Source organism: Ursus americanus, chromosome 30, assembly GCF_024610735.1.
Source record: "Ursus americanus isolate L20-20 chromosome 30, mUrsAme1.1.p, whole genome shotgun sequence".
NCBI classification, from domain to species: Eukaryota; Metazoa; Chordata; class Mammalia; order Carnivora; family Ursidae; genus Ursus; species Ursus americanus.
In genome coordinates, this window is record NC_142156.1 from 8,016,713 (window position 1) to 8,036,263 (window position 19,551).

The following is a 19,551-nucleotide window of genomic DNA, read 5'->3' on the forward strand; positions in this document are numbered from 1 at the left end:
CATCAAAGAGACCAAGGCCTCCGTCCTCCCTTCATTCTGCTTTATCACCTTGAAGGCGCCGGGGAGGGTGGGGGTCATTGTTCTGTTCTATTAAAACACTGTAAGGGAGTCTTAGGTGGAAAGCAGAATGCATCAGCTGGGGTTGCTGCCGCTTTCACATGAGGGAAGGGGGAGAAAGAAACAAACCCACCCAAGGCCTTAACATTTCTGCTACAGCTCCCCATATGGAACCCAAGGTCCATTTAATTAAAGCTGCAGATTTTGAATTTTGCTTTATGAAATTACCAGGACGCCCTCGCAGACCATGTATATACTCCGTCGTTGCTCCTCCGGGGCAGCTTGGCAAAGGTGGAGGGTCTGGTGCCCGCCTTGTGAGGACACGTTCAGGTACCCATCGAGGGAAGGACATGGGAGGGACATTGAAACCCATCCCCGCAGGTGACTGGAGCTGGGGCCCCTGAAGAGGACCTTTTCCTTTAGCGCCCCAGGGCCACCGAGAACCGAGACGGGCAGATGCCACTCCGATTCTTCACAGGTGCTCCTTTGCCCTAGAGCTGCTGGGACCGCTTTCCTTGAAGGTGTAGCTCCCTGCACAGCCTCCGGCTTCCTGGGTGCTTTCCTCAGCCAGAGCAGAGACGGCCGTGGGAGCGGTCAGGAGGACTTCGTGCGGACTGACACCTTGGGAGAGTGCCCACACTTAGGTTAGAGACCTTCTGTGACCCAGCAGCGGTGTGGACGAGCTTCTAGAAGCCTGCCCCACCTGCCACTGAGACAAAGGGCATTTAGAAAAAGGACTCACTGAGACTGCTTAGCATCTTCAGCCCGAGCCAGTCAGGCAGACAAGCTGTGTGACTCCCAAGGCAAAATCATTCTTAAATGTCATACCCCTAAGACAGCATGTAAACTGACAAATCACCTGATAGGTTATATATGAAATGATACTTCAAGATTTTAACTTCTCCCTGAAGGAGTTCAGAGGCAATTATGTTATGAAAGCCTTTTGGGTACCATTTACACCCACAAAGAGTTTCATAGTTAAGGGGATGTGAATATAAGTATGTACGAGACAGCCCGTTGAATATAAGTATGTACGAGACAGCCCGTATATTGACAGACTGTTTGCTCGTTCACTTGTATTAGGTAATACCACTGGGTGCACCTACAAAACACATCTGAAAGATTCAGCCCCTCAGGTTTTAATCTGTCATTTCCTAGCAAAATGGCATCAAACAAGCCCTGTGTACTACTTGCCAGCGAGGGCTGTGGGGATGCCGGGCCCAGCACAGTGGGACCGGCAGGGAGGACTAAGCACTGAGCACCCAGCCTGGACTGAACCAGACAGCAGTCAGCTATGCTCTTCAGACCCGACATGGCTCCCCCACCAGTCACATCACAGCGTCCAGGGCCGAGACTCAGGCACGGGTATTTTCTGAAGCTCACCAGGAGAGTCCATCGTCGGAGACACAATAAGGCCTAAGGCCTTTGCCATCCAGTGTAAAGTTGACTTCAGCATTTAAAACCGAGAAGGATTTAACGTCACCGCCCTGTTCACTAACACCTACACATGGGAGGTCAACTTGCCTTCTCCAAACCCTTTCATTCCGTGTGTGAGTGTGTGTCTGGCGCCCGTCCCTTCCGGTTGTCTTGATGTAGAGTCGGGCATAGAGGGAGACACGAACAGTCTAGAGGAGGGCTCCCATTGGTCTCATTCTAATCTATAGTCTCAAGTAACACACCTCCCGCCACAGCCACTCACCACTGTTAACTGTCCGTTTTTATCTTTGTAGACTTGTTCTTCCGGTCCTGTGTCGAAAACAATCGTGCCTTTTTTTCCAGGACGGATATAAAACTGTAAACTGAAAACACACCAAGTAATCAATTACTGAACGTTCTATTTTTCACCTTCTGTCTACAAGAGAAACTCACTTATGGGGCTTTACTAGTTTCAAGATCAAATTCCCGTTTGTATTATTAGAGTTTTACTGCACATTTGAGTCCTCAAAAGACAACCATGGCCACAGCTGGGAACTTTACCACATGTTCTGGGGGCTATTCCCAAATCACCTGAGCATGTTCAGTTCTTCAGGGGGCCAATCTGCCATCTGAAGAACCACCCGCATAGGTCCTGAAACGCTCATGGGGTGGCCAGGTCTCCCCTGAGATCCAGCAGAGCGCTCCCCACTGTCTCTCCCTTTTGCACATAGGAATTTGCTCATCAGCCTACAGTGGCTTGAGACCCACTAGGAGCAGTAGCAGCAGGGGTGGGGCGTCAGCCTGCCAGCATGGGGGCTCTGGGAGAACAGCGCTGATGGTGCTGTGCCTGATTCAGCCTCAGGAACCCCCACACCGCCCCTGACCAGCCAGCTGACACTGGGCCTGCTGTTCAGCCACCTTGTGTCCGTGAAACAAAACCTGGCAGCTCCTTCAGCGTGGAGACTTACATAAGAGCACCCTCTGTGCCAAGTGTTTTTCCTCTATGTCCTAAAGAAATTTTACCCCTGTCCTCTCCTCAGTGGTAAGCAGCCTGCCAAGCTGCGGCCCACAGTGTTCAGCCAACTGTCCTAGACAACAGGCCTCATCAGGAAAGGTGTGGCTGTCACCTGCCCCGGCCCCGAGGTCCCTCCTTGGAGAACTGTGCCGGTTGCCTTGGTGAACGAGCGATCACTGAAGAAACCACCTACCTTCCCTGGACGACATTCACAACGTTGCCCCTCTTCAGCAGCATGACGAGCTTCGTGACTGCTTCGAAGACGTGCTCACACCGTAAGATGGCATCCCCCTGGCGAGGAGAGGACATGGCAGTTGCGGTAGCAGTGGCTTCAAAGAAAAATACTCTTCCATACGGAGGCTTCACGGCGGGCAGCTCAGTAGCGTGGCAGGGTCTCCCTCCTCCAGCAGACACTGGTGGCCGTCACTTACCTTTTGTTTGTGGTCCTCCGGCGAGACGTGAATGACCAGGATGCCATCACTGAGGCTGCTAGTAGAGACACCTTAGGACAGATCCCACAGTGAGGGACCAGGAACTGAACAACTGGACATCTTGCAGAAAAAAGAGGCGGTGTACCTAGGGGCACCCCAACCCCACGCTCTGTCCCTCCTCGCTGGGCCCCGGAGGATGAAGGGCACAGCCCAGCAGTCAGCATGCTACGAGGCTGTGAAGGGCTGCACTTAGAATAAAACATAGGTCATCGGAGAAGGGGACTGTTGTCTGACCCGGATACTTGGGGGGGAAAGGGCAGCCGCTGACATTTATGCCAGAAAAAAGCATCACAGCCCAGGCCCTGGGCAGCCCCAGGCTTCCTAGGCACCCTACACTTCTGTCTTCCTGTGGAGAGCGCCTTCCTTACTGGTGTTCCCCGGGAGCTAAGTCAACCCAGTGAATGGTCTGAAGGCAGCCTGCCTCTTACCTTTGAGGGTTGAGTATTCTATTTTCTGCTTGATTCTGGCAAGCTCCACCACGTAAGCCGCTTTCTGGGTAAGGAGGAGTTGGCGCTGCCGGGCCTTGAAGCCTTTCCTGTCATATTTAATGACCGGGATACCGTACTGCAAGGAGGGCAGGGTGACTTCGTGGGGGGAGAGGGCGGAGTACGGAGTTCCTTCTTACTCCAGACTCTGCTAAGACCAGTTCCTTCAAGCGCTCAGACCAAGAGAGGCTCAGACAAACCAGTATTACCACACAGCGCTTCCCACCATCAACCCCTTCGGCCTCTCCGTACCCCCACATCCCTACTCACAGAAGGACAGAGGCAGCAAGAGCTCAGGGAACCTGCCCGGATGGGCAGCTAAGTCATGAAGCCCGCATTGGCACCCTGCCACACTGCTTCTAAGAGGGGGTGTGCACTGATGACGTTTACGGCAGCGTTTCACTCAATATCATAGAAAACCAAACCCATGGGGCGCCTGGGTGGCTCAGTCTATTAAGCGTCTGTCTTCGGCGCAGGTCATGATCCTGGGGTCCTGGGATCGAACCCTGCATCAGGCTCCCTGCTCGGCAGGGAGTCTGCTTCTCTGTCTGCCCCTCCCCCTGCTCATGCTCGCTCACTCACTCGCTCTCAGATAAAGTCTTTTTAAAAAGAAAGAAAACCAAACCCAGTTTCTAGGGTGACGGATACCTAGTGGTCACATGGGCCCACAGTCTTCGTTAATACCCAGCGCATTACAGTCGAGCGCCTGACCCACCCCCACGCCGCCCTGCATTTCAGCCCTGCTTCCAGGCAGTCTTCATACAGTAAACAGACCCTGTTAAGGGAATCCTGTTGGACCCAAGGACACACATTTCCTTACCTGGATTTTCTCCGTGCTAATGAGTTGAAGCACTTTGGGATTAATGTCTCCTTCATCTGGGGAGGGAACCAGAACACAGCCAGTCATCACTAAATACCATCTTGGTGCGTTGGCAGCTGCTGGGTTTACGCCCCTCCATGACCAAGACCTCAGCTACGGTCAGGAAATGCTATGGAGTCAGGCAGCGTCTTTCAACTCTTAAAATAGGAGAAGCGAGTGTACAGATGGAAAAATGTACTCACCGATCCGACTGTTGGCAAAGGGCTGGCTTAAGACTTCTGCGTAACCTTCTTTCTTTCCCCTGAAGAGTTCGCTTGTAACCACCTTTTGCTGCATCTGATGATACAGAATTGGAAGTGCAGCGTGGTAGCCACGGGGACCCTTGGGACAGAGGCCCCTTAGGTCCACGGGATGGCTTACTTTCTGGATAAGCTGTAGGAGCCTCGTCCTCCTTTGGCACAGAAATCACAACACGTTCCAGGCTTTGGCCAAAATGCCCTAAAAATTATACCGGCAGAGACCAGAGCTGACACTTAATGCCGGTCTCTCGCACGCTCTTCCCAGAAGTGGAATTTTTGAATTTCAGAGAGCAAGTCCTTCCTTCTAGGTCAGAGATCCGCAAACTACAACCGAAGGGCCACATTCAGCCTGCTGCTCATTATTTGTAAGTTTTTTGGGGTTTTTTTTTTGTTTTTTTTTTTTTAATTTCTGGGGGGGGGTTTTGGCAGCACGGCTCTGCCGTCCGCGCATGTTGTCTCTGGCAGCTTTCGTGGTCCGCTGGCAGAGTGGAGTGATTGTAACAGCGATCATGTGGCCCGTAGACCCCAAGATATTACTCTCTAGTGCTTTACAGAAAAAGTCTGCCAACCTGCAGAAAGCATAAACCAAACCCTGCAGCAGAGAAAGGGTCCTGCCTTCTGGGCTGCGTAGGGGACCACCTGGGTCATGTTCCCAGGGCAACAATGTGAGCCGCGTTACTTAGAACAGCTGCCCTGGAGCCAGAGCCCTGCGCCAAGTGGCCTAGGTGTGTTTAATCCTCAACACACATACAAGGCATGGGCCCAGTGCGCCCCTCGGCTCCCAGGTGGGCACCACCAGCCCCGGGGCGCGCACCACCAGCCCCGGCCCCTCCCCCACCTTGCCACCTGCCCGTGCTCCCCCCATCCCTACCAGCGCTTTCCTCTCGGCCGTGATCCCGCAACAGTACTTCCGGACCAGGTTCCTTGTGCACATTTTCCTGAGCAGGTCCGATGCCTGTGTGGAGAACACACTTCTGTCCCACCTGCCTCGCTCACACCCAGTTCTTGGGCTGTGGCCGCAAAGACAGAGCGTTGAAAGCACAGTTGAATCCAGTCTCATGTAGAGAACATTGGGGCGCCTGGGCGGCTCAAGCGGTTGAGCACGTGCCTTCTGCTCACGTCAGGATCGAGCCCTGCGTCGAGCTCCCTGCTCGGTGGGAAGCCTGCTTCTCCCTGTCCCTCTGCCTGCCGTTCCCCCTGCCTGTGCTCACTCTAATAAATAAATAAAAATCTTTATTTAAAAAAATCAAAGTGCAGCATTAGTATTTAAAACTCCCAAGAAGGCAGCTCATGTGCCAATCTTGCACTACCTTTTCTGTTGCTAACTGTTGCTGAACTACTGGTGGGTTTTTTTTTTTTTTTTTTAAGATTTTATTTATTTGACAGAGAGCGAGAGAGGGAACACAGCAGGGGGAGTGGGAGAGGGAGAAGGAGGCTCCCTGCTCAGCAGAGATCCTGATGTGGGGCTCGATCCCAGAACGCTGGGATCATGACCCGAGCCGAAGGCAGACGCTTAATGACTGAGCCATCCGGGCACCCCTAAACTACTGGTTCTTAAACTTCAATGTGTTTGAGTCATCCGAGGATCTGGCAAAAAAAAGGAGGGGGGACTCTTAGAGATGCTCAGTAGACCCAGGCTGGGGCCCAGGATCTTACAGTGGCCCCCACTGTGCACTAGACAGAGGGTCCTCGGAACCATCTTTTGAGAAACACTTTTCAGGTGACAGTCATTAAAAGCCATCGGGAAGGCTACATCAAGGATAGGAACTATTCACAAACGTTCTGTGCAAACAGACCTGTTGGCTTTAGAGTATGAGTTCAGAGGAGTGACATTTCCCTGTGTAACAGCCTTGCTAAGGCAACGCTTTGCTACGGCAACCCTTTCTAGCCAAGGGAGGCTGCGTGAAGACGCAAAAGCTGAGCCCCATCAGTGCCCGAGTCACTTGCAACAGGAGTCCCCGTTCGGTCCTCACATTTTCCAAGATGCCAGGAGGCCTCAGCCAGCTCTTATCCAAGACATTCTTTGGGACATGATACCGAAGATTCAAGATGTAATTCTTCCGCACGAACACGATAAACTCCTCGTTGTCGGGGCAGAGGGGTTTGTTGCGGTTGATGAATCCCTTTATGAACCTAAAGAGGCAAGCGTTTTGTTAGTTTTCTGGCCCATTTCTTCCCTGAGATTCTCTCCACCTGTTTAATTTCAAAGGAGGCCAAAAATGGTGGAGATTGCTTTGGTCGCCACGCAGGACGACAGTCACGTAGCCCATAGGTCGAGTCTGCCCTAAAGATAGGTTCTAGTTCACCCATACTCTTTTTTGTTTTGTTTTGAGCAGTTTGAATTAGTTGCTAACAACCACTAGCCGCTGACCTTGCGACTTGAACTAAGAAACTAACAAGCGTCATGGCCATTGTGATCACCGTCAGATTAGGCAGCTCAGAGGAGAGCAGTGGAGCCGAATCCCTAAGGCCTGACATCCAGAAGGGAAGCTTAGCTTTCTGCACGGAGCCAAAGCACTCAACCAAGTCCACGATCACCTTCTGCAGGGAACTCACTTCCTCACGGTCCGCACAGCCCACGTTCTCCTTTGGGCCGCCTTCCGAGCCAGGGCCCCTCTCCAGTGCGCTTCAAGTCTGATGGCTGAAAGAGTTCACTGCTGGTGTTAGAGGCTGAGTGCAATCACACTTAAAAGGCTCTTTTCAGAATCGCTCACCCCCCTCCCAGACATCTGGACGCCCACCGCCGCACTCGGCAGGCCCCCGGGATGGAAAGTTGCTGAGTGTCACAAGTTCCTATCTGGGGGTGCTCAGGCCAGGCGTCTGAGGAACTCCGGCAGTGCTGCAGGAAGCTTCGAGGAGGGCCCTGACATTGCGTGAGGGGTCAGTTTCCCCAGGTCGTCTTGAGGGGCACGCGGTGGTCGTGGGGCTGCGTTTGCTTTGTCTCGTCCAGTGTGTGCTTTAGTTGTCCACACTTAAAAACCGAGACGCGTCAATTAGGACACACAGAGATTTCGGGCTTGTTTCCCAATTTTTAAATGCTTTTCATATTTTGTTCAGTATCCAGATTGTTTAAAAATGTTTTCTGGGGCGCCTGGGCGGCTCAGTTCGTTAAGCATCCGACTCTTGGTTTCAGCTCAGGTCATGATCTCATGGATTGTGGGACCAAGGCCCTGAGTCAGGCTCTGCGCTCAGCACAGTCTGCTTGAAATTCGCTCTCTCCCTCTCTGTCTCAAATAAATAGAGCTTTTGTTCCTCATAGCAGCACTGTTTCGGTTCCAAAAACAACTACGACAACCCACACGTCCACCAAGGGAACGGCTGGATTGTGGTAGACTCCTACAGCACAGGGGTCAGCAAACTACAGCCCTCAGACCCGCCACCTGTTTTTGTAAATAAAGTTTCACTGCAACAGGACTATGCCCATTTATTTACGTATTGCCTAAAGTACCTTCTTCTACAGCATCAGAGTTGAGTAGCTGTGGCAGGGGCCAGATGACCCACAAAAGTCTCAAGGACCATCTGGCCTTGAAGAAAAAGCTTGCCAACATCTGATACCGTGCAATCTATGCAGCTTTATATGAAAATAAACGACCAAATCTACGCAACGCTAACTGGTTGAATTCAGGAACAAAAATGTCCCTAAAAATACAAATGGTATAATTTAATGAAATTCAAAACATGCAATATATCGTTTAGTGATGCATCCATCAATGGTAAAGCTATAGAGAAAAGCAAGGGAAGGATAAAGGTGAAATTCAGAAGAGAGATGGGGGGTGCGGGGTTGAGAAAAGACTGGAAAGCCACAGGGGACGGTTCCCGGGTACTCCCAGGGTTAGTATCCTTTTGAACAAATGATTCTTTAAATGGTCACATGCTGTGGATCAAATAAGCCACGTTGGTGGGACTGATGCGGGCCACTGCGTTACAACCTGGGGTTAACAGAATAAAGATGAGCCACACCCAGGTTTCAAGGACCAGCAGGGGGAGAGAAGCCACAAAGAGCCTCTGCCTCCAGGTGCCCCATGGGTGAGAGAGAGAGACGGCAGAGCTCTGGCTCTGCAAACAGGCAAGTTTCTGTTTAATTCTTACCTGCTTGTCTTTTTTTCACATACTCTCTCCTTTCTAGGCAGGCTTTGTATTTGGCTTGGATCCTCGCAACTGAAGATAAAAGTGTTGGTGAAACGGCTTTCAGCTCTGCAACTCTGTAGTTGTGCTCTTCAGGGGGGAGGTCAGAAGGGGCCTCGGGGTGGCGCAGTGCAGAGCTGACGGCTGACCCAGGGACTGGTGCGGGGGGCAGGGTGGGGGGCGTACAGGAAGCCTGGCTGCCAGAAGCTCCTGGCTCCCTCCCCCAGGGTAAAGAACAGACTCGGTGATAAGAGCCCCCCACACGGTCTGCTGAGGGCCGGTGGGCCCCAGGTTCCAGGCTAGGCACTGTTTCATCCGCACACCCACCCCTCAAGGCAGGTGTCAAGTACATGCCGCACATGGGTGTGCAGGCTTGGGCGGTGGAGACAGCTGCAGGGCACAGCAGTGTGGCTGCTGAGGAGTGTGAACCTGGGGATGCGGGGCCACACGCACACTCACCCCGGAGCTTCCCCCTCCACCTGCTGAGCCAGTTCCCACCACAGGCCAAGCTCATCAAGCCCACCGCCCCTGCCCCCCCACTGCAGACCAGCGACATCCCATATCCCGGGGGCTGATTAGTAATGCTGACTGAGTGCCCCCCTGCCCCACCTGCAGCCAGCACCTGCACTGTCCCAGGTCCTGGGATCAGTGCTTGCTGCTGTCAGGGTCAAAAAATAAATGAGATCTGTAAGCACAGTGGTTACAAGCCCAGGTCCCGAACCCAGAGAGACCCAGGTTCAAACCCCAGCTCTGCCACTTACTAGCTGCACAGCCTTCTGCAATTTACCGACATCTTGGACCTCAGTTTCCCAGAATGTAAAGTGGACATAATGTGGCCACGCAGATTTGTTCTAAGAACACACTGAGGTCCTGAGTGCAGAGGACTTAATATGCAGCAAGCACTCAGATCACTTAATAGTGTATGTCTCAACAGAGCAGTTGAGATTTCAAGGGAGAAGCTCCACTCCACTTCAGTAGTTAAAAAAAAATTCGCACTGCCCCACCTCCACCCCTACCCCACAACTTTCCTCATTCACTGTTCACACACCCCCCCCCCCAGCTGCAGGCTTTGAAGCAACACCTTCCAACATCAGATACCCATTCGGAATGAAGTTTTCAAAGCTTCATTTGAGCTTTAGGCCCTGGTGTGGCCCAAGAGTTGGGTCCTAACGAGAACTGGGACAGAAATCCAGTGTTTAAGTGTCCGTGTGCACCCATGACTGCCCTCCAAACGCACATTTAGGCAAACATATATCTTATCATAACCCCATATCTTGTTCTGGTTTCCAAAGCCAACACTTCTGACGCTGCATCGCACACCCTGGTAAGGCGTCTCCCCCGCTAAGCTGGTTCATTTCACATTCTACTGAAGTCAGGACAGAGAAAATCATACCTAATTGATGTTTACTAAATTCAAAGGCATCTTCAGTAGCAAACAGAGTTCTGGGGAATCGAATGAATATTTTGGTTCTAGAAGTGAAAAGAGAGATTGTTGTCATGATTAATTTGGTTGGTTACCACCTGCATTGGCTTCAATAGTGTCCCCTCCCCCAGAGCCTCAGAATGTGATCTTAGGGATGCCGGGGTGATTCCGTTGGTTAAACGTCTGCTTTTGGCTCAGGTCATGGTCTCGGGGTCCTGGAATTGAGTCCTGCATCAGACTCCCTGCTTGGCAGGGAGCCTGCTTCTCCCCCTTCCTCTGCTGCTCCCCCTGCTTGTGCTCTCTCACACTGTCAAAGTCTTAAAAAAAAAAATGTGATCTTATCAGGAAATAGGGTCTTTGCAGATGTCATTAAGGTAGGGACTGACAGGAGATAGTATGGAATTAGGGGTGACCTAAACCCAATGAGTGTGTGCCTATAAGAGAAAAGGGGACACACACACACACGCACAGGGAAGTTCATCTGAAGACGGGCAGAGACTGGAGAGATGGGGCCACGAGCCAAAGAATGTCAGGAGCCAGCAGAAGCTGGAAGAGGCAAGAAAGGATCCTCCTGCAGAGCTCGCTGACACCTTGATTTTGGACTTCGAGCCTTGAGAACTAACCGTGAGAGAGTACTTTCCTGTTCTAAGCCAGCCAGTCCGTGGTCCTTTGCTATCCAGCCTCAGGAAACTACGACACCAATTTAACCTGACGTTACTTCTCTGGGCTTTGAAAATTGATGAGAAGGAATAGGAGTCTAAGTTTAAAAGAAAATCCCATCAACCAGCAAAGATCAATCATCAATATCCATCACTTCCTGCCTGCCCTACCCACCCTGTGAGGAAAACTTCCCAGGGCAGCCACCAGGGGGCAGCAATGCCTCATGCCACGTGATCCCACGTTCCCATCCCAGAGGAGGGAATGGGGACAGATACTACCTAAGACCTCCACCATCTGCCTCCCTCAGGATGTGCTAAGCCCCATTCCCCTCAGGGATCTGGCTTGGAAATGTAATTAATTCTCGAAGCAGGGCCGGGGACAGAAGTGTAAGGATGGAGAGGGACCAGGGTGGCCACAGAGGGCTATATAGAAGTTAGGGGAGTTAGGGGTTGGCAGGCAAATTCCATCAATGGATTCAAAGGCAGAAATTCTCTGCAGCCTGGGAATGCCCGTCTACATCCTTGGGCACTGTTCCTTACCACCACATCAACCCTGACCAAAATGACTAACAGGACAGACTAAAATCTTCCCGGTTCACCCCACTGAGTTTGTCTCAATGCTCTCAACGTGTATGAAAGTCCTCCTGCTCCTGGACAAGTACAGCTACAGTAATGTGCTCAGAGTTCTAGAACACCACCTTCTGGGATGCCACAGGACCTTTCACTTCACATAAGTCCTGATACCCCCTCTGCAAGGTCCCGCGTGCATTTGAACAATAAAAAGACCAGGCAAACTCGTTTTGCAGGCAAAGATGTGCAACCCAGCCCCAGGTCAGGTATAGAACACAGGGCTCCTTTCTAACTTCGTCTCCTCCAACACCCTTCCAGCCGCCTGGAGCTTGTGATACTGTGATTCGTAACAAGAAATACGTATGTGGTCTTTGTCCCATTCTAGTGCCCTGGCTCCCCAAAGCCTTATAACTAGAGCAATAGGGGCATCTTCTGTTATAATATTTGGACCTTGTTCCTGAGATAGTTTCAAAGTGATAAAAGTGAAATGGGTGGCTTGCTACTTATAACAGGTCCCTTTCGACTGCACCACACCTGAGTTTATGCGAAGGAGGTGATGTTTGTCAAGCCCCTGGATAACCTAAGGATGGGGGCTGGTTGCCAGGGGAACCAAGCTTGAGATGAGAGGCTCAGAACTTTCAGCCCCACCTCCAGTTAGGGAAGAGGGGCTGGGGGTTGAAGAGATGACCAACGGCCAATAGTTTTATCAATCATAACCGTGTAATGAAGTTTCCATAAAACCCCAAAAAGGACATGGTTTGATGTTCTGGGTGCGCCTGGAGAGAGCATGGAAGCGCTATGCTTTTCCCCTATGCCCCGCCCCATGCATCTCTTCCAACTGGCTCTTCCTGAGTTCTACCCTTGTGCAATAAGCCAGTAATCCAGTAAGTAAAATATTTTCTGAGTTCTGTGTGCTGCCGTAGCAAATCAGTCGAACCCAAAGAGGGGGTCCTGAGCGGAATAGATATCCAGTCGGTCATCAGAAGCATAGGTGACAACGGGGACTTGCAATTGGCATCTGAAGTGGGGGACAGACAGCCTTGTGGGACTGAGTCCTTATCTTGGGCATCTGATACTAGCTGGGGGAGACCGAGTCAGAATTGAAGTGTAGGACACCCAGCTGCTCTCAGAAGTATTGTGGAATGTTCTGAGTGTGAGCAAAGTACCGAGAGCAGGCACACACACGTTTTTTCTTTATAGAGCTGCATTTAAATCGAGTGGATGTAAGTATCTGCTTGTAAATCGACATAAATTCTTTAAAAATTCATCTCTGGGCTCTCAACGCATATGGATGAATGCACAGAACTTTTTAACGGGGATTTCCTGGCCGCTTACCTCCCTAACTTGTACTCCTCCGGTGTATAGCCGATATACCGGATCAGGCGTTCCACGCCCTCTGCTGGAGGCCCGTGCCAGTGCGGCCAGGTGTCTGGGCACAGGGACTTGTACCTGGGGAGAGGAGAGGCCCTTCTAGGAAGCCATCAGACCTGACACTCGCCCGCGCCCCTCCCCCTCCTCCCCCCGGCCAGAGGTCAGCTTTGCCCAGCTGTGGCATGCCAGTCACTCAACACTATCTAGCAGACTCGTCACACCAACTTCCTTGAATTCAACAAGATACACTTGGCAAGAAAGATAAAAAGGCGAAACTGTTTCAATAGGGTAGGTCTGGCTTGTCTTCATAGAACAATGACATCATCAGACACTCCATCCAAGAAACTCCATTCCACTCCTAAGTATACATGCAGAGACACGAAAACATACATCGACATACAAGATCATACGTGAACGCTCAGCGTCACAGTGTCTTTAGTCATCATAGACAAAAGGTAGAAACGACCCAAATGTCCGTCTGCTGATGAACGAGTGGACAAAATAAACATGGGCCAGCACAGAAAGAAAAGATTCCATGCCTGGTAAGGAATGAGGAACTTGGACCCAATGATGACTTAAGATCCTGATTTCAGCCCACATTTCTAGTATGTGGTCACTATAAAAAAAAAAAACAACCCATGTGGTCTGCAACATGATGAAATAAGAGAAGGCAGGATTACAAGTGCCTGTGGACTAAGGCTAGAGCCGCTGGGCCGGCCTGCACTACCTGGGTTCGAGTCCAGCTCAGGAGCTGGGCAAGTCCACTTGCCTCCTCACCTCTGCAACGAGAACAAGTAACAAGACCTTCCTCGTGGGGCCGTCACGGGGCCGAAGTCAGATAATCCATGGACAGTACTGGACATAGTCCAAGCTGCAAAAAATGTTAGCTATGGTGTTCCTATTATGCTTCTTACCCTTACTATTGTGATAGAGTTTGTTCTGTTTTTAAAATCACACTTTAGGGACACCTGGGTGGCTCAGTCGGTTAAGCGGCTGCCTTCCACTCAGGTCAGGATCCCAGGGTCCTGGGATCGAGTCCCGCATCGGGCTCCTTGCTCAGCGGGGAGCCTGTTTCTCCCCCTGTTTGTGCTCTCTCTCTGACAGATATATAAAATGTTTTTTTAAAAAATCACATTTTAAACTGTTAAAAACATGTTTATTTTCCTGGAACTATACTTAATGAAAAAGTCCATTAAGGGCATTGCCACGGGTGGATATCTATGTCGTCCCCCTCATCCTGAACTCATAGGCTGAAATCCTAACCCACCATGTGAACGTATTAGGAGGTGAGGGCCTTTTGGGAGGTGATGAGGTCATGAGCGTGGAGCCGCCACGAATGGGGTCAGTGCCCTTATAAGAGAGACCCCAGAGAGCTCCCTCGCCCTCTTTCCATCATGTGAGGACCCGAGAGAAGGGCAGTCTGCATGCAACCCAGACGGGGTTCTCCCCAGAACATGACCTTGCTGGTATCTTGATCTCGGATTTCCAGCCTCCAAAACCGTGAGAAGTACTGTTCTGTTGTTTATGAGCCGCCCAGGTCATGGTATCTGTTACAGCAGCCCGAACGGAGACATTAAGCGTCCCACGTTCTTCCCCGATGACCTCTCTCGGTCCAGGCACACACACCAAGGCGCAGGTGCGTGCCTACCCCAGGGAACGCAGTAGGGCCTCAGGCCCTGCTGCCCCCTGTCCAGTCCACGCCTGTCACTAGCACACGCCATCAAATAGGTCCCAACATGGGGCAGACAGATGAAGGGAATGGGAAGAGGTCTTAAACACCCACAGGCAGAGGGGCTGGAAACTCTGTCCTTTTCGACTCTGAGATGCAGCTGCTTCCTGATCAAGGGAGGCGGCGCCAGGCAGGGCACACATCTCCTCCGAGGAGCTCCAGCCCCTCCCCCGGACCCCCACCCCCACCCCTGACCTGCAGCCTTGCGGGCCCTCCTAGCTGGTCCTCCAGCCGGCCCAGTTCCCACCTCGCTAGTATTTAACCAACAGAGTAGACGAGCCTCAGATGACAACAAAGCAGAAAAAAGACGTGTGCGGTGTCAAAACTGCGGAAAACTGGGAACGTGACATGCGCAGGCGCTTGGGGGGTGGGGCGGGCAGCGGCTGCTGACTCTGGCCATCTCCACCGGAAGTCAGATTCAGAAAAAATGAATATGGGAAAAAATGAACAACTTGTAGCTGAAGAGCAAAAACAGCATGCAAAGGAGGTACCTCGGGGGAAAAAAGGCAAATAGGCTGGTAGTTCCTCGACCAATGAAACACTGAGTTATCCTATGACCTAGTAATCTACTCCTAGGTATACACCCCCCCAGCAAAAACCACATATCCACATAAAAACCTGTACATGTATGTTTCTAGCAGCGTTATTCATAGTGGCTCCGAATGGAAACAACCCAAATGCCCAACAACTGATAAATAAAATGTGGTCTATCCACACAATGGAGTATGATTCAGCCCTAAAAGGAATGAAGTGCTGAACTGCGCTACCATGGAGACGAACCTTGAAAACATCGTGCAAAGTCACAAAAGGCCACGGACTGTATGATTCCACGCATATGAAATTTCCTGAATAGGGAAATCTATAGAGACAGGAAACAGCTTAATAGTTGCTTAGGGCCGGGGGCCGGGGTGGTAAGGAAATAAGGGGTTAGAGCTAAAGGGTATCAGCAAGTATATCAGTCATCGACATAACAGTGGGGCTGGCGAACAGTAAACAAAATTTAAAAATAGAATTACCCTATGATCCAGCAATCGCAGTACTAGGTATTTTACCCAAAGGAGACAAAAATATAGATTTGAAGGGGCACATGCACCCCGATGTTTATAACAGCATTATCAACAATAGCCAAACTATGGACAGAGCCCAGATGTTCATCGACTGAGGAGTGGATGAAGAAGAAGATGTGGTGTGTGTACGTACACACACACACACACACACACACACACACACACACACACACACGGAATATTACTCAGCCATCAAAAAGAATGAAATCTTGCCATTTGCAACCACGTGAATAAAACTAGAGTGTATTATGCTAAGCGAAATAAGTCAGAGAAAGACAAATACCATATGATCTCACTCACATGTGGAATTTAAGAAAACACATGAACATATGGGAAGGGGGAGAAGAACAAAAGGAGAGAGGGAAACAAGCCATAAGAGATTCTTGACGACAGAGAACTGAGGGTTGATGGAGGGAGGTGGGTGGGGGATGGGCTCGCTGGGGGATGGGGATTAAGGAGGGCATTTGTTATGATGAGCGCTGGGGGTTGTACATAAGTGATGATGAATCACTGAATTCTACTCCAGAAACCAATATTGCACTGTGTGTTAACCAACCAGAATTTAAATAAAAATAAAATAACAGTGAGGAAACAGATTATTACTTAATAAATGCATATAAGCAGATACTACCTATCAAGACATGAGACTCATGGGAGAAAAACCAGCATGATCCTTGGTAGAGAAAGAGCTGAGATCACTAAATCAGGGGCTAAAAATAAGAGCTGCTGGGGCGCCTGGGTGGCACAGCGGTTAAGCGTCTGCCTTCGGCTCAGGACGTGATCCCAGCGTTATGGGATCGAGCCCCACATCGGGCTCCTCCGCTATGAGCCTGCTTCTTCCTCTCCCACTCCCCCTGCTTGTGTTCCCTCTCTCACTGGCTGTCTCTCTCTGTCAAATAAATAAATAAAATCTTTAAAAAAAAAATAAGAGCAGCTAGGAAATGCTCAAGTTTGAAAAGGCAGAATCTTGACAGAAGTTGCAAAATACAAGAAATTAGATGAAAAACGTAAGCTCATGTACATGAGCTTTGTGAAGCTGTAGTTCAAAAGAAGGCTAGGAATCAGGTTGAAATGTGAAATTGCCCACATTCATTCAACCACGTCGACCTATAAAAATAACCGTTACGCTCCCCTCGAGAGGGCGAGAATGTGTTGATTCTGTTTGGTAGCACAAATTCACACGCAGCCCACCACCAATGAAGTATTAGTGCCCAGCAGCTGGGGTGGCGGTGGGATCACATCATTACATCCTGATGAGCTCCCTGAGAGCAGACAATTTAATCTCTATGTTACGACAAGGAAATAGGTCATGGCTAGAAGAGACCGGATGGGGATTCCCACCCAAGTTTGCGTGGCTTCAATGCCCATGTTCCCACCACTACACCTGCTTCTCTGGATAGCCCATGAGGCCAAGAGGTTGGCTCCCAGACTGACGGCACTAAACCAATCCCCTACAGTCACCTTGGGGAGGGTCTTTCCCAACTAGGTACAGAGTGGTGTGCTGCCCGCGTCTGCCCCCTAGTGTCAGGTCTGTGCATCAGCCTTGCACTTCCTGGACTCCAAGAAGTTACAGGCTTAGGGAGACAAAGGGAAGGAGGTAAACTGAGTCAGCTTCCTAGTCTCCAAACTGTTAGTGTTCATCACAGTTACTGCTCCAGGAGAACCAAACTGAGTTCCCTGGGGGATGACCTTTTATTCATCGCCACACCCCCAGAGACTCCCCACACAGTAGGTTTTTGACTGTGCCGTCTTAGGATCAACAAAACAAACGTTACCTTTGCAAGAAATGCTCGTATTTCCGCCGGTATGCAAAGCCCGCCCGTCTCACCCGCAGGTGCTCCATCAGCCCCAGATACTTGATCTGATGCCTTATGAGCAAGTCGTCAAACTTGCCTTTGGAAACACAGAAGGGAGAGTGACAGTACAGGACCCCATGGCTCTGTTTCAACCGAGAAAGACCACAGGCTGCAAGCTGACCATCGTGGGCTGGATCTGGCTATGGACATATTTTGTCAGGTCCTAATTGTGTGTGTGTCTGTGTGTTTTAATGGGGGAATTTTACAGGAAAATCTGGATTTCTGCTTTCTCTTGAAAAAAACCATGATATCTGGTCATTCTGGGCTTGAGTTCCACGTGGGAACAATTGGTTGGAAGGGAATAGGGCTGCCCCTGGGGGCACATGCCCTTTGCAGTTTGCCACAGTCCCCTCCCCTCCCTACTGCCTTACAACCAGTCTGCTTCACTCATTTGCTCTTCCTGCCGACCTTCTGTACAACTGTGTTACCGACCACGGCATGAGCTTGGAAGACAGCCAAGCCACAGACCATCTTGGAAGACCATCCTCTGGCGGGAGAGAAGCAACACTGCTCCCCTCACCTCTGACATCTGTCTGGCTCAGCTGTGTTGCTCCTGAAACTGGCCAGGCTCTGAGCAATGCTCACTCAGGACCACCAAAAAAACTCTCCCTCCCTATTCATTTGCCTTCTATTATTTAAAAGTGAAAAGAATTCATGTACAAAGGACAAGGAGCAAGCCTATGGGGGGTTTTAGGATTTTAACACACTGCCATCTCGGCTTTCCCCCCAGCCTCATTTCCCTGAGCTCGGTGCTCAGAATGATTCACGACTCACTGGGTTCTTTCCTGTCATTGGGCTTGATGCAACGGATGTACGAAGGTTCCTTAGAGATCAGGATTTCCAGAAGGCTGCTCAGGCTGTTTTTAAACTGAGTCCCCACCTTCAGAGAGAGAGAATGAGCTAAGCAGATAGTACTTCTCCCAGTAAATACAGAGCAGATTGGCTAGGGCACAAGACTCCAGCTCTTTAGACCCCAGCTCCGGACAGATTGCCCTACCCATTACCATCCTGCCCACTAAGAAGATTTTGGATGTTCTGGCCTCAGAAGTCCAAGCTCAGACTGGTCAACAGGGGCTGGACAAGCACCTGTCCAGGATGCTTTCCTCACTCAGCAAATACGTGGTGAGCACCTCGTAGGAGCCAGTATCGCCATTGAGACCATCACCCCCACCAGCCTCCCATTTCCTTGTTACCAAGCTTCCTTTATGACCCTTGTGCTGTTATAAGTTCTCTCTTTCTTTGGTGGTATTTTCCTATACTCTCTCCCACTAGATTATACCTCCCATAAGAACAGGGACCTTGTCCATTCTGTTATTGCTAAATCTTGTGCCCCACGCGCAGTGCCTGACACACAGGCACTCCGTGAATGTCTGCAATTAAACACACTGGTTGCTACACTTGGAAAGTATATATTTAGTAGTATGTGTTAGAGTATGAAAGTGACACTTTCAGAAAAAGGAAGGGCAGTTTAAAATGTGTAAGCAACTGAGAATAATTGCACCCTCTTTTTTCCCCCACTCACCGTTGGCGGCCTTCTCCGGTTTTCTAACTCGGCCACCAGGAAGCATTCCTTCAGGATGCGGTTTTTGGACCTGCACAGCACCTGCAAGTAAAGGAAATGAGCCCCACATTCACTGCTTCAGAAGTCACCAAGGGTCTTTCCCTTGCCTAAGTGTGCACAGCAGCCCAGAGCTGTTTGTTCTGGGAGCACCTGACGATGGGAATAAAGACAAACATGGAAGGAAATGTTTAAATACTGGATCCACTGCTCTATGTGGTGAGGCCGTCTGATTGTTTTTCCTCTGACATGGTGAAGGAAACATTGCTCCCAGTCCAGCTGCTACAGAATGAACCAGCTCTTGACAAGTGATCTCCAAGATATGGTGTTAAAAAAAAAAAAAAGCAAGATGAGGACTACATGTGCAGTGTGCGATTGTTGTGTGAGGAGAAAGGAAAAAGAGGGAGATACACACACCCCTTGGTCTCTACCATCCCTGGAAGGATACACAATCAAGTGGCTAGAACAGCTGGCTCTCAGGAGAGAGAGAGTTGGTGACATGGGGTCAAAGACACCAGTTTTTGTACGGTTTGATTTTCCCCCCCTGGGCATGTATTTTCAAAATAACCTGCATTACCAAAAATCTTTAATTTTATTTATATTTTTAAAA

General features: G+C 50.4%; 1 protein-coding gene across 1 annotated transcript in view; it reads right to left on the reverse strand.

Annotated features, from left to right (window-relative positions):
- Positions 1 to 69: 69 nt before the first annotated feature.
- Positions 70 to 19,551, reverse strand: part of MYO1H (myosin IH) — a 133,371-nt gene continuing 113,889 nt past the window's right edge. Inside the window, exons 18-33 of the mRNA XM_045791486.2 lie at positions 18,906 to 18,986; positions 18,158 to 18,263; positions 17,303 to 17,420; positions 12,696 to 12,809; positions 10,102 to 10,178; positions 8,673 to 8,741; positions 7,140 to 7,224; positions 6,557 to 6,716; positions 5,455 to 5,538; positions 4,527 to 4,620; positions 4,285 to 4,340; positions 3,408 to 3,543; positions 2,920 to 2,990; positions 2,682 to 2,779; positions 1,757 to 1,856; positions 70 to 678 (exon numbers count right to left, since the gene is read on the reverse strand). Coding sequence (XP_045647442.2) covers positions 652 to 678; positions 1,757 to 1,856; positions 2,682 to 2,779; positions 2,920 to 2,990; positions 3,408 to 3,543; positions 4,285 to 4,340; positions 4,527 to 4,620; positions 5,455 to 5,538; positions 6,557 to 6,716; positions 7,140 to 7,224; positions 8,673 to 8,741; positions 10,102 to 10,178; positions 12,696 to 12,809; positions 17,303 to 17,420; positions 18,158 to 18,263; positions 18,906 to 18,986 — 1,476 coding nt within the window. The 3' untranslated portion in view covers positions 70 to 651. The remainder of the gene's footprint in view (positions 679 to 1,756; positions 1,857 to 2,681; positions 2,780 to 2,919; positions 2,991 to 3,407; positions 3,544 to 4,284; positions 4,341 to 4,526; positions 4,621 to 5,454; positions 5,539 to 6,556; positions 6,717 to 7,139; positions 7,225 to 8,672; positions 8,742 to 10,101; positions 10,179 to 12,695; positions 12,810 to 17,302; positions 17,421 to 18,157; positions 18,264 to 18,905; positions 18,987 to 19,551) is intronic.